A 14,999-nucleotide genomic window follows, 5' to 3' on the forward strand; every position below is an offset into this window, starting at 1 on the left:
ATTAATTTTCTAGTCCTGAAAAAAATAAGGCTAAAAACTAAAATATTTTAAGGCCTAGTACAGCACATATTTGGCCTAAGATAGCATGTATTATAATCTGGCGTAGCAACAAATATAACTTGTTGTTAAGACAGTTTATATTTATGTTACCGTTAGACTTTCTGGTTGGTCCAAATTCAGTAATACAAAAGTCAACTTTCTGGTGGGCCATCACAACATATTGGTATTTCTGATCAAATAGTTACTATGACAAAAAAAAAATGGAATCTTCCCCCCTATTATGCTATTCTGTTCCAAATAATAACATTCATTCTTGCTAGCTCAGACTCCTTTTGCTCCAAAGCTCCATCCATCCATACACATACATACATACATATATATACTAGATATATTTAACTAGCTCCATACTTCTTTTGAATATGATTTTAAAAATGAGCCGGGGATACCAAGATGTTCGGCAGATCCCATAACTCTGGTCATTCATACTGCAATTCATGCCTGTTGGAATCAATCGTCTGGCAAGACATAACAAACTGCATACTCTCTAATGCGACCTATTCCCCATGATCTTCATCCTACCACCATAATAGGTGGTGGGAACAGCTCTGATTAAGCTGCATATAGGCCATTTGCATTGATATTTTGGGCACTTGATACAACAATACCCTGCTCATTATTGTCTGAACTGCACTGTCCTATTTAATGTTATTCACCTTGCAGATTGTTTAGATTTTCAGGATGAGAAATCTTGCATTCCTAATATCTCTCCAAGCTACTTGTCCTTCAACAGAACCCTTTAAGACTTCAATGCCTTTGACATTGTTCATCTGCCTCTTGCTTTTCAATTGACATTCCGAAGAATATTTAGTACCGATTATCCTGTAGCACAGACGGTGCTGCATATTCTTACTGGGATTGTGCTTTATTTTTATTTACTTACTTCAACGTAACAAAACTGCCCGTGTAACTCAAATTCAACTACAAATACTATACATTATTAAAATTATTGATTTTAGTGCTAGTATAGTGCAAGTTCCTGTAAAGTATGCATGATTTTTAGATTTGTAATTTTCAATACTGATCAAAAGAATGCATAAAAGGTTGCACATGAAGTGAAAATACAGTACTATACTGTACTTTTAAGAGTTACCTCTAACATATGTTTACATGTATGCATTTTGGTTGATTACACACAGAATTTAGTGTTTTTTTATACTTATTTAGTATAGTCTTGGTTACAGCAATCAGTTTGTTGGTAGTCTAGTGAAGTTTTGTAGTAGTTGAGATGAAGCTTGAAACATGGCATAGCCGAGTGAGATCGGGGGTTTAGAGGTCGGATGCGGGGCGAGTGTAGAACGGGGCGCTCTGAATACAGGCAGAGTCGAGGAACTCGATGTGGCAGGAGTATGGCTGTCAGGTCTGTGTGGGTAGGAACTGGACACGTCAACTGTTACAGTGTTGTTGGTGAATGTTGAAGATGTGTGGTGGCATCTCTCAAGCATCTGTACTGAACCACTCTTGCAGTTAGACTGATGACGATTTGCTGTTGACTGGTTATACTACCAGCCTTTCCCTCACCTGACCATCCTCTAGCAGGTTGGGAAGAATTATTAGATACGATAGATAACGTTTATTCAGGTAAAAGTAAATACATTCAATACTAGTACATACTATAGCTAAAACCACTAATATGCACAGCATTTTGGGCAACTGTAATTACTTGTACAATTACAAAATGTGATAACTTAGAGATTGGTTTGTTAATCCTATGTAACCTATCTCATTAACTGCACATAAGCTAATGAGAGTATGGAGCAAGTATATTACACTTGCTACACCTCTGTAGAAACCAATTTTAAATTTTTAACTAGCTGTAATATACAATGTTAAAGAATATGTATTTATGTATCCAGATATTAAATACCTCTTTAAATCTGTTAAACTATAAAATTTTGTCATAATTAACAACCTTTTCTTTTGTACTTTTTTATTGAATTTTGATACAAATTCTGCCCATTACATTTAATAAAAAATAAACTACTTTTACTAAAGTTTTTTGCAACAATCTATGCAAAACTATAACAAGTATTTCTTCCTAACAGCATTTATAGTTCAGTACAAGATGTTACTTGCTGGGCTAAACAAAAAAAATAGTCTAGATTTTAAAACTTTATTTTTCTATATAGCAGTGTTTTAGTAACAGTTCAGAATTCAACAACTTCACAAAATTTAAGATAACCGGTAATTTTTTTACCTTGAGTGAACTTGCCTTATAAATTTTCTGTAGCTGACAAAGAACCAAGTTCCTTACCAGTCTTGCTGAACATGAGGTCCTCTTTAACAATTCAATGTGACCCTAAATCACACAACATTCCCATAGGAAAAGGGAACCATTTATTTTCAGCTCGTGAGTGCCATTACACTAGCAAAAATGATCAGCAAAAATAAAGGTTGGTTACAAAACACTGTATGAAGAAAATGAATGCACACTTCAATTTAACATTTTGTCAGTTTTCAAACATAATATACAATAGTATCTATATTTAGCTATTCACCATTTTAGGGAATAATATCGGGTTGCTAAAAGTTTTCGTTTCATGATTAAACGAGTCATTGCAGGTTCAACTTACATATATCTATTGGGCCACATCACCTCCCCATGTTATATAACCAATAAAATGAATACAAAATTTAAATCCTGGTATCCTATCATCCTAGACTACATCCAGACTACCGAGGTAATTAAGTTAAGAAAACCGCTTGCCATAAACGGTTTTAAGCCTTCAAATTAGTCATTATTTTTGCATAGAAATTAACTACTGTATAGTACCTCCTTAAAATAAACAGATTAACCACATTTCTTTTAAACTTTTATAAACACAACTGAACCAATTACAGTACAATACTGTACTTCAAACCATAAATTACCTTTTAATTCAATTCTTGACACTAATTTTCCTTATCTGAAATATCTGAAATATCATCATCATCTTCAAAGATACTATATGTAGGATCTTCACTTTTATTGGCATTTTTCATTTGTTGCTTGTCTTCTCCAGTTTTTAATGCCTTCTTTTTAATCTTTCCAGTGTCATAAAATGCAGCCAACAAATCTGGAGCACATGACAAAACAGCATCTTCATTTATTTGCATCTTACGTTGCCTGAAAATAACCTTCGATGAGACCACTAGCAATGTACAATACTGACACATTATTATTATTATTAGATTACACAAATAAAACTATGTACAGTCAACCGACACTAAATAAGAAACTACACTAGATCCGTGCACTCAACCGAACTCAAACAAACCCTGACCCAGCACAAAGTTGCAACCCGGGTCTTGTAGGAGGTACACGCCAAGAGCCTCCCGAACCCCCGCCAGGGAAAGCCAAGAGGAAGAAACCTCCAAAAAGATAAACCTGAGGAAACCTAGGGCACCAGGAAAGGAACCTGGGGGTGAGCCCTACCTACCGCATTTGGCAGCAGATGGCGGCAGATTTGGCGGTATTATTATGCATATTATTTTTTTTTTTTTTTTTTTTTTTTTTTTTTACAAAAGAAGCCCCCATGGCTAAAACGCCTGTAATATGGACAGAATACCGAGGACCGTAGGCTTTTGAGCCGGATCAGCATACAGGGCAAGGTCGCTAAGCACTAAATCGGTGCCCATAATAAAATAATTAGAACAAACCAAGGACCACAGTCTGAACACAAGACCGAGGTAAGAATATAGAGAAGTACCCCAGTCTCGCACACAAGACAAGACTGCCCCGGGAACACAAGACAAGACTGCCCCGGGAACACAAGACAAGACTGCCCCGGGAACACAAGACCAGGAGACATGACCACCACCCACAATTCCGCAAGGGAACAGACAGGGTAGAAAAAGATGGACGAATCAATATGATTGGTACACCCAAAAGGGGACACAGGTGGTAATCAAGTACCCAAAGGAGCCACAGACATGAAAAAGAATGGTACAGTACTATACTGTACCTAAGCCCCACATGACTGTTAAGCCAAGGTATTTGGTGCTAATTTTGACATTAGGCCAAACTAATAATACACATTATAATCATAAAAATAATGCTGCAATACTGTATATGAAAAAAAGTTAATGAATATGTGGCAAAGTTGGACATAACCCTGTGTTGCATAATTTTGGAAAGAGCAAACATACAGCATATTTTTTAGTAGCAAGTTTTGAATTTTTTGAAATATAAACCATATCCTAACCTGTTGGATACAGACCTATGAGGTGTTGCACATGCATTAGAAATTACATTTTCATAATAGCATTGAGCAAGTACAGCAGTGAAAATTATTTTATTTGTATCCAGTACTTAAGCCTATATATATTAGCTGACATGTCCATTATCCTTAGATTAAGCAAGGAGTTATGTATTAAATTCAATTTCAATTTACTCCTTAAAAAGTGCAGCATATTTTCCAATATGGTCCACTCTCCAAAACTACAGGGGATAATACCATCAATGAATAGATGAACAAAAAAAAATTATATTTAAAGTCAAGCACAGGGATCATGGCCAGTCATTAATTACCCATTGTGTTACAGTAGTTAATTATGGCATTACAAAACATTACAAGATGCAAACAAAATTTAGTTGAGAATATGGATACCAAGGTACAGTAGTAATCCTAGAAAAATGCTCAGTCCACTGTGGTCCTAGACACACAAATTCTCATTTACTGTTGGGGGGAGAATAAAATTATGGAGTTAGCTTCTTGCATTTTCCTAAATCTTATCAAAATTAATTTCATATATCGTTAGAAAAGAATTTACCTGAAGGCCACTAACACCAGTAGCCTCGATGAGGCAAAAGTCATTGGCTTGTCAAAGGTTCCTCCCATTTGTCCTGATTTTATCAAGGTGGATTTTGAAATTCAGCGGTATGTTAGCATTTACAGCTTCAGTGGTTTGGTTCCATGGGTTGATAACCCGGTGCATGAAAAAGTATCTTCCGTTTTAGTTCTACATTGTGGCTTGTTGAGCTTAAAACTGTTGCTTCTTATTTATACTGCATCTGACCTTTTACACAAGTGTTCTGGATTAATATCCTCCAAACTATTCAGTATAGTATTTTAGAAGTTTTGATGAGATCAACTCTGTTACATCTGGTTTGCAGTATTGTTAGCCAGGTGACCCTCAACCCAGTAGGGTTCGTTCTACTCATAATTGGAAATTCTGGGTTCGAATCCCGAGGACAGAAATGGTTCGAGGACTTCAATATAAGCCTAACATGTTCGACCCTGATACACTGGCTGCCAATCCCCCGACAATGAATTATAATTAAATTATAACTGCTCCTGGTATGAGTCGGCTTCATTCTGGAAAAATTTTTGTGCAACACGCTGCAACTTGTGTGTCCTCCTGAAGACGAGGTCCCCATGCTGGGATTCAATAATTCAAGTGAAGGTGCACAAGAGATTTATATGGTTGAATAACTACCTTCTTTTTTTCAAGTTAAAGGTTTATTTGACTACTCTTAGGCACAATGGATTATTTTATTACAAATTTTTGTGATTAAATTGCTTGGCATACAGCACAGTAGGTTGACCAAAGTTTTCTACGTACTGTACATTCAGTATTGGTTCCAAACTCTCAATCAGGAATCCCCAATTATGAGGACAAATGGTTGGGAACATTTCTTATTACCAAATGTTCCTGTTCACCTAGCAGTAAATAGGTTCTCTGGGGTTAGTGAGCTACATGTGGGGTTACATCCCAGCGAGGGTCACCAATTCGACCCTGATGAGGAACCTCGATATTTAAACCTAACAAGAGAACATACAAAAATACAAACAATAGCTACCTCTCCCCCAACACAATGACATACAAACTCCAAAAATTATTAACCCACTGCTGCAGCTTAAAACTTCATATGAGAACAATTTGTATTACCTAAAGGCAAAATTGTCACAATTCTTGGCCAGCATCTTGAGGAAGGTAATGTGGTAAAGGAAGATGGAAGGCGCTGAGCGCTTGGAGACGCGGCTCCTCTGGCCAGTGTGGCGCGATATGACCCGCTCCATCACATTCTTGCCCTGCGTCCTCATCTCCCTACGTGTACACGTCTTCTTACAAGTCACCTTACTATAGTGTACCGTCTTGTTGAGAGGCGCCGTCCTGGGTGACCCCGACACAACACCGCCAACAAGTTAAACAAAAACATTTAACAAGACGGGAAGGTTAACACGGGAAAGGAAACTACACCTGGTGGCACTAACTGGCAACTGTCGCCCCAACGCCGCCCCCGCCCGTCAACAGATGGCGCTGGTGACGCTCCCGCCAGCCTACTTCTACATCAAGGTGTTATCTGGCTGGGACAGAAATGGTGGGGAATGTTTCCTATCTATTACCTAATGCCTCTGTTTACCTAGCTAAAAACAGGTAACCCGGAGTTTGGCAACTATTGTGGGTTGCTCTCTAAGGAAGGTCAAAAGTTGGCCTAGTGGCACCTCAATAAATTTAAGTACTGTATTCTTCTAGTTACTCATCCTGTCAAACTTGTCAAAAATATTTGAAAAAACTAATCTACAAGCAGCTTTACTCTTATCTATATAATAATAATAATAATAATAATAATAATAATAATAATAATAATAATAATAATAATAATAATAATAATAATAATAATGATAATAATAATAATAATAATAATAATAATAATAATAATAATAATAATAATAATAATAATAATAATAATAATAATAATAATTTATTTAGGAACAGTACATACATAGTTGCAGAGTTACAGTACAAACATTCTGTTAGATTTAAAGATAGAGGTAGTACATACAATACTTAAAGCCACTAGTATGCATAGCGTTTCGGGCAGGAAAAACACTAAAGACTAAAACTTAATACTAATTGAGATTAGAGTATAAAATGTGTTGAGAAAATATAAAAATAAAAAAGGGGGAACATGACAGAAAAACAGCAAAAAATACAATTTGGTCGACAAACAGCATTGTTTAAAAATAGCAGACATGGGTTGACATTATAGGGGTAAGGTAGGTTACAGGGAGTTAATTAGGTAGTGCTTAGTTTTTATCTTAAACTGGTTGAGAGAGGTACAGTCTTTAACATGATAGGGAAGGTCATTCCATATTCTGGGTCCCTTGATTTGTAGAGCATTTCTAGTTTGACTAAGTCGTACTCTTGGAATATCAAATAGGTATTTGTTTCTGGTGTGGTGCTCATGGGATCTGTTACAACCTTCTAGGAAGCTTTTAAGGTCAGGATTGACATTACGTTCAGCGTTTTATATATATAAAATACACGAGAGGATGTGCAGTGACTTAATATCTAACATATTCAGAGATTTGAGTAGGGGTACCGAGTGATGTCTGGGGCCAGAGTTAGATATTGTCCTAATAGCAGCTTTGTGTTGAGTAATTAGAGGACGTAAATGATTTTGGGGAGTAGAACCCCAAGCACAAATACCATAGTTGAGATATGGATAGATGGGAGAGTAATAGGGTGTCACCAGGGCAGGGCGAGGTACATAATATCTGATCTTAGAAAGAATGCCAACAGTTTTTGCAACTTTTTTTTATATATTTAGAATGTGTCCCTGGAAATTCAGCTTGCGGTCAATGAGAACGCCAAGGAATATGCCATCTACTGTGTTACAAATTTGGGTATTGTTAATCCTGAGATTTATTTGATTTGAGGCTTTATTGCCAAACAGAATATAGAAAGTTTTGTCAATATTGAGGGTGAGTTTGTTGGCAGTTTGCCAGTGATGGACTTTATTTAGCTCACTGTGACATTTAGAGCAAGGGGATCAGGACTGGAGTAAATGAAGGTCGTGTCGTCAGCAAATAGAATTGGTTTGAGATGTTGGGAGGCATTTGGGAGGTCATTAATGTAGATGAGAAAGAGGAGAGGGCCAAGTATGCTGCCCTGGGGAACACCAATGTTGATGGGTAGGGTGGGAGAAATTGAATTATTCACAGAAACATATTGGAGCCTGTCAGTAAGGTAAGACTTAAGGTACTGCAGGGAGTGTCCTCTGACTCCATAATGTTGTAATTTAAGAAGAAGGTTTTGGTGGTTGACAGCGTCAAAAGCCTTACGCAGGTCCACAAATAACCCAATAGGGAACTCATTTTTATCAAGAGCTGTCCAGTCTCGTCATAGAGAGTCAAAATCGGACAAGTTTCATCAGAAAGTCGCACCGGACGTCTCATTAGAGAAAGGCATATCGAATAAAGTCTCACCAGGGAAAATACAAATGTCTTGGTCAAGTTCAAGTATGTTTATTGAGACAAGAAAGAAATACATCTCAAAGGATAGAGTAGCTTAGGCTATTTCTACCCCCCCCCCAAATGTCTTGTGTTTTTGTCTGAAGACACAGGGTATGATAGGGATGATAAGGGTAGATTAGATTAGGTTTGGGTTAGGTTGGATCTGTTTAGAGTTGATATAGTATGATATATCAATTCTCAAGATTGATGTCAAAATCACTAGTCCCATTCATTTATTTTATTTATTTATTTATTTATTTATTTATATACAAGAAAGTACATTGGGTTGTGAGAGCACATAACATTGGTGTTTGAGTATTACATTCTTGCAGTCTCCTAAGGTGCATGGTGTTTCGGGCAGGTCCTTAATCTAACTTCCTGAATGTACCTGAGGGGCCATTATGACTTTAGTGGTCTTGATGAGGAAAGAAAGGCAGCGTCTTGTCAAAGATCCATACCCATAATTACGTATCCATTCCAATAAGTTATCCAAATATCGCAGTTTTTTATATTAAATACGTGCGGTGATAATATTAATAAAAACCATTAGAAATATATATAGTGTTATGTGTGTATTGAAATATAATAAAGGTTATCTGTTGGTAAACAAAATATTTGGGGGGAGGTTTAGAGGTTAAAATGTGGCGGGCTGCAGTGAGCGACGGACGGTCGGACGGGGGCGGTCACGCGGCCCAGCCTCACCATCTCCCTCATCTCTCCTCGCACACACTCGCCACTCTCCCTTACTACCTGTCCTCTGCCCTCAGCCACGGACACGTAAGTGCCTCTCGCGTGTGAGCTGCTTCAGGGGGGTTAGTAATGGAGACGCTATAGAGAGGCGCCAAGTTAATGTATCCAGTGCCATCATTGGAGCGCCTCTCCCTGGCACTGGAGACTTCAATGTGGCACTCCCCTGATGGCTCCTCGTTGTGCAATTGCAGGTTGCAAAGTTAGAGTCCACTTATATCTTCTACGTAATGGTAAAATGCATAGCGTTTCTTGCCAGAAACGCTATGCTTGCTAGTGGCTTTACGAGAATGTAAATTCAACTTAAATTCTATGTTCACTGCTAACCCCCAGTGTACCTTCTTGTAAATAAAGAAATAAATAAAATAAAGGAACGAGAGAGATTTGGGCATAATGCCTTAGTAACATCTGCCTAAATTCCACATTAAAAGGCCAGCCCAGTGCTGGTTATAGGGTCTACGGGCTATTCATGCCCGTGTCACCTCTTGGGTGGCTTAATCCTTATCAATCAATGGTATCCCAGGGATGCTCTCGGATGCAGGTTCGAATCCTCGTCACGGCCCTTGTGGATTTGTCCATTTATCCATATCTTTCATTCACTATCTGTGAATGTGAAGGGGAGGTTCAACCACTGCAAACTACCTCAAGCCCATCATCACCTAACAAAAATCTGCTCTCTATATAACAATAACAAACTCTGTTTTCAGACAACAGTGCCTATCTGTTTAACAACTGCACCATAAATTTGTCACATTTGTCAGAATTGTTGTAGTTATCGATCTAAATTCAGGGCAAGCTAAATGACTGAGCTAGTTATTCTTATTTTTCAATACTTCCATATTTTCCATAGGCCTATAAAGTTGTGAATACAGTGTTCTTGTAATCCCTTAAATTTGGATCAAGATGTTATAATTATATTTCCTTTATTATTGCAGTCAGACGACATCAACCATGAACAGGAAAGTTAATAACCTGAACCAAAAAAGCCACAATTTGTTAAACATCCTCAACTCATGCAAGTCTGCAGATGATTTGTTTAATAATGTAAGAAATATTCTGATCAAAGAAGAGAGTGGGGTTGAGAGACTGCCTTCCTGGTTGCCTGATTCAAGTGAAGCAGTCTTAAAATGGACACAAAAGGTACTACATGACTATTTGTTGGGATAAATTTATTTATTTATTCATTCATTAATAATTTAAACTTCAGTAATATGAACATATTACTGAAGTTTCAACACTCCCAGCTCATTAAACTTTTTATACTTCCTATTACCTTCAAAGATTTCTGACAACTGTGCTGCAAATTTTTTTTATAAATAAATTGGAAGTTTTCAATATTAAATAGTTTGAGCATTCAGATACTTTTATTGAGAGTCATTCATTCATTTTCTTTTAGTCCCTCTAGTCCCTCCCTATACTATATTCAAGTTTCCCCTCATGATATTTTTTCTATAGAGACTTGTGGGGAATTTAAGTTAAACAATGAACAATAGTTTATTTGTTCTACTCAAACCCATTGACAGGTAATCGAGTTGGAGCACTTTCCATCAGCATGCTGTTTAGTAAAGCTGTTGTCCCTATATGCAGCTACTGGTAGCAGTCAAGCTGTAAATTCTGATATGCTTTTAAGAGTATATCTTCAAATGAACGGCTTTGCAGAGAAAGTAGAGCCTCATGATGATCCTTACTACTTGGAACTATGGCATGACCTAACTGGATTGTTTTATGTAAGTACTGTATAGATCTTCTAAATTTTAAGTGGTATTAACAAGTAAATTTAATATTCTTATAAGGTTTTTACAATTTATGGTGTTAGAGGAAAGCTATTGAATGCTGTGAAACCATTATCCATGAAACTGAATGGGAAACTAAATAAAGAGATTTATACTAGGTACTCGCCTAGTTTATGCTTCTAGGGGTTGAGCTTCAGCTGTTTGGTCTCGCCTCTCGACTATCAATCAGTTGGGGGTATTGGAGTAAATTGAGGATGCGTATTGTTGACGAGTTTTTCACATGTTTGGATGGAGCAAACCAAGTGCAAGGTGTGAGCAAATTGTGAACTGAATGTAACATGGCTCCTACTGCCTAGTCTTATTCTTTGCTGCTAATTCATTGTTGCTGGCAGGATGTGACAGTTACAAAAAATGGTGAATAAGTTTGACACATTACAGTTAAACGTGGATGCAGTCGAGAGCAAGGTTTTTATTTTTAAGAGACTGGTAGAAATGAAGTGACTGATTTTTTCTTTTACCCTATAAAATAATCATAAATTTTGTTTATAGCAATAAAGGGAATTAAAATATTTGGGAAAAGTGCTGTGAAGCTATGGAGCAGTGAATGGAAAGAGTAGTATTTAGGAGAGGAGTGTGATCTGGATTGGATCCACATTAATGATCCACATGTGAAGAAATATTTAGTTTTTTCGTTATCTCTTGTATGGCTTTCTGTTCTAATTGCATTTCTTTAATCTGATATGATTGCTTCAGTCTCTGTCCAGTTTCTTCAATCTCCCTGTTTAAATTATTTCTTCTTTGTAGGGATAGTCGTGTCTGCTTAAGCATTTGTTATATTTTTCCTTCTTTTGTAGTGCCATCTGCCTTCTCATTCTACATTGATCCTCTTTCAGGAATATTAAATGGATATTTATTATAAAATATTGCAGGGGCTGCACTTCTATTACATAATATCTTGAATTATCTTTAGTAGTTATACCAGCTGTCCAGCTCCTGTTTATTTTTTTTAAATTTGGTAACATAAATGACTTCAATACTGTAATTATGTTGAAGTGAAATAATTTCTGAACTTTTAACTTTTCAGAGCCTGACAGAATACCACCAGAATACAGTACTGAGTAATTTTTGTCTTGTGGGAAGATGTTTACTAACACCTGCTGTAAATTCAAACAAACCAAGCTCTGTTCGAGGTAAATGTCTGAAGGACCTCAATGAACTAATGAAGTTGTCACCAAATGTGGCTCGTGATGCCTTCAGGAAAAATTGCGATGATCTTTTGTAAGTTTTATATTTCTTACACTCCTTTTCCTCAAGTCACAATAAAATGCATTTGGTTTTACAGAATCACTTAAAAGCACTACTATAAGGTAAAAAAAAAGTGATTCTGAGCTAATGCTCTTTGTCACTTCTTGGGTTTGAAAAACAGTGACGTGTACTAGCACTCTAGTGTGAATTTCAATAAATAATCATATAATGTTTATTGAAGGTGAAGAATATTTTTACCTTTAGTACAGTACTAAGTTTCCTCTCCCTTCCTCTACCACTTCTGCCTAGACTATCAGACGGCTGATTCATCCAGCTTCTTTGTTTTCACCCCTGCTCTAGATTTCTCTACAGCTATGGCAGTTGAAGGTTACTGGCTGCAGTTTTTAAGGATCTCTCTCAACTGTAATTTACAGATGTCAATTTTTTGGCCTTTTTTGGGGGGGGGGGGTAGAATTATCAGGCATTTCCTAGGATGACACTATTTCCTTTCTTCTTTGGTCCTTGAACCTTGAGGGTAGGGGTGAACTAGCAACTCCATCTATGGTAATGAACTCAAACATTGATGGGATTACCAATAAGCAAGTGAACTGGCTGAAAGGGTGCAGAAAGAAAACCCAGAGGTAATAGGACTCGCAAACAAAATGGTCAGGCATAACAAATGCAGTGTTTCCACAGGACTACTATATAGGAAGGAAAGCAGGAAGTGAGAGGAGGACGAGGAGGAGGAGGAGTGGCCCTGCTGATAAGGAAGGACTGGAGTTTTGAAGAGATGGATATTCTGGGCTGTGAAGGATTCAGAGACTACATAACAGGAACTATGACAATGGGTGGACTTAAGATAATAGTAGCAGTCCTTTACAACCCTCCATTAAATGACAGAAGACCCGAACACAAGTTTATTTTTTATTTATATATATAATTATTTATTTATATATTTATTTATTTACATTCATTTACAATGTACAAGAAGGTACATTGGGTTTATGAGAGTTCATAGCATTGATGTTTTTATATTTTTGTAAAGCCACTAACACAGCATTTTGGGCAGGTTCTAAATCTAACAAATGATTTAAAGTAGTTAATTTCTAGCAAAATTGAAAAATGTTAACAGGTACATTGTAAGGAAATTTGAAGAAGATTAATAGGTACAGTATAGTAAAATTTGAGTATAATTTATACAGTATAATTTAAAATTTATCAACAGGTACATTGTAGCATAATTTGAGGATTATTTTTAGGAGTTCGATAGAAACAACTTGGCAACCATTAATGTAATAGAGAGCAGTTTCAGTTGCCTGCATAAATGGATTCAGACTTTTAGTCATGGGCGACTTCAACTACAGAAAGATAGACTGGGAAAATGGAGAACCACATGGAGGTGCAGATACATGGAGAGCTAAACTCTTGGACGTGGCAGCAAGAAACTTTGAGCCAACATGTCAAGGGACCCACAAGAATTACTGAACTACTGAAGAGGAAAATATGACTAAGATGAGGAATTTCTTAATGGGAATAGCATAGGAAATAGAACTCGGGGAAAAGACTGTACAAGATATGATGGGCTACGTCACCCGGAAGTGCCAGGAAGCTACAAAAAGGTTTATCCCAGCCTAAAAGGAGGAAAATGAAAAAAAAACAAGAATCCATGGTTCAATCAGGAATGTAAGATAGCGAAGCAATTAAGTACAAGAACATGGAGAAACTACAGAAATAACAGAACACCAGAGAGCTGGGAGATATACCAGAGGGCAAGGAATGAGTACGTGAGAGTGAGGAGTGAAGCAGAGAGACAGTATTACCCGAGTTTACCTGATAGCCACTAACACTAATGGCTTCGACGAGGACAGGAAGCTGGCTGCTTGTCAAAGGTCCCCCCCCCCTATTTGGTTTCATAATCTTTTCCAGCTGTACTATAAAACCAAACATAGTTCTGGCATTATCGGCTTCAGAAGGTAGGCAGTTCCATGGGTTAATAACCCTGTGGGTGAAAAGTATCTGTTCTCAGTCCTACATTGGGGCTTGTTGAACTTGAAATCATTGTTCCTTGTTTGTGTTATGCCTGGCCTTTTGAAGAAATTTTTCGAATCAACATCCTCCAATTTGTTCAGTATTTTAAATGTTTCAATAAGATCTGCCTTGTCATGCCAGGTTTATAGTGTTGTTAGCCCTGTGGCCATCAAGCATTCCCAATACGTAAGTTGACTTGGCTTTGGAATGATTTTTGTTGCCCGGTGTTGCACTTTCTCCAGAGCAGCTATATCCTTCTGAAGATGAGGACTCCATGCTTGGCCATCCTGGGATTTGGCGGTCCAATCACCAATACTTCACTATCACAGACAAATCACAGTCTACACCGACTTGGCCACTTGTTCCCACTGGAATGCATCTTGAGTTCAGGACTGCCCTGCGTGAACTGATTCCTGTTGATCACGATACCACCCACATCACTTCTGAGGAGTAAAAGATGAATACTGTAGTAAAAAGGAAACTACACAGGTGTCAATAAGATCACAGCCTTCCACCGAGGAACAGAAAATAGGGTCGGATGCGCTCAACAGTTGACATTGACATTGTCACAAAGACAGTTATTATGTCTGACTCGGCCATTTTGCTTGTTGGGTTGGTGACACCTTCAACCCCTAAGCCAGTAGCACTGACTTATGGGGTCTCCATATTATCAGAGATTTATATATCTAAGTATCCACTTTCTTTTCTTAAAGTTAATAGTTCATTTGATTATTCATAAGGTTTGGTTGGCATGTCTTAATACAGTTCCTACTTCCCCAACATATAAGGGTTTGCATTTCCAGTATTTTAAGTATTTACTGTTTGTTTTAGTGTTCATATAGATCATCTTATACACACTTAATGTCTCTTTGCTTCCTACTTTACCATAGATCTTTGTCTTTGCAAATTTGATGAGAAAATCACAAACCATATCATCACAATTGTATGAATGTATAACTTGTAGTAT

The 14,999-nt window shown here is 37.2% G+C and overlaps 2 protein-coding genes across 3 annotated transcripts in view; one reads left to right on the forward strand and one right to left on the reverse strand.

The window, feature by feature from the left end:
• Positions 1 to 1,126: 1,126 nt before the first annotated feature.
• LOC123754288 (uncharacterized) lies at positions 1,127 to 6,201 on the reverse strand. 2 transcript variants are annotated; one of them, XM_069326373.1, is made up of 3 exons: positions 5,929 to 6,201; positions 2,929 to 3,163; positions 1,127 to 1,589 (listed from the first exon to the last, which is right to left on the reverse strand). In XM_069326373.1, exons 1-2 carry the CDS (start codon positions 6,081 to 6,083, stop codon positions 2,950 to 2,952), a joined length of 369 nt encoding a protein of 122 aa, XP_069182474.1. In that variant the 5' UTR covers positions 6,084 to 6,201; the 3' UTR covers positions 1,127 to 1,589; positions 2,929 to 2,949. The 2 variants fall into 2 exon arrangements, with proteins under 2 accessions (XP_069182474.1, XP_045592489.2); XM_045736533.2 differs by lacking the exon at positions 1,127 to 1,589 and having other exon boundaries at positions 2,155 to 3,163; positions 5,929 to 6,200.
• Positions 6,202 to 8,901: 2,700 nt separating this feature from the next.
• Positions 8,902 to 14,999, forward strand: part of LOC123754547 (uncharacterized) — a 29,374-nt gene continuing 23,276 nt past the window's right edge. The window contains exons 1-4 of the mRNA XM_069326374.1: positions 8,902 to 9,056; positions 9,962 to 10,166; positions 10,550 to 10,753; positions 11,844 to 12,037. Of these exons, the coding sequence (XP_069182475.1) occupies positions 9,978 to 10,166; positions 10,550 to 10,753; positions 11,844 to 12,037 (587 nt within the window). The 5' untranslated portion in view covers positions 8,902 to 9,056; positions 9,962 to 9,977. The remainder of the gene's footprint in view (positions 9,057 to 9,961; positions 10,167 to 10,549; positions 10,754 to 11,843; positions 12,038 to 14,999) is intronic.

Source organism: Procambarus clarkii, chromosome 18 (assembly GCF_040958095.1).
Source record: "Procambarus clarkii isolate CNS0578487 chromosome 18, FALCON_Pclarkii_2.0, whole genome shotgun sequence".
Lineage (NCBI taxonomy): Eukaryota > Metazoa > Arthropoda > Malacostraca > Decapoda > Cambaridae > Procambarus > Procambarus clarkii.

Coding starts and splice junctions, on each gene's coding strand:
- LOC123754288 (XM_069326373.1), bottom strand. CDS start 6,083: ATGAGGACGCAGGGCAAGAATGTGATGGAGCGGGTCATATCGCGCCAC. Junction 3,164..5,928: donor TGTGACAATTTTGCCTTTAG/GTAATACAAATT, acceptor GGTTATTTTCAG/GCAACGTAAGATGCAAATAA.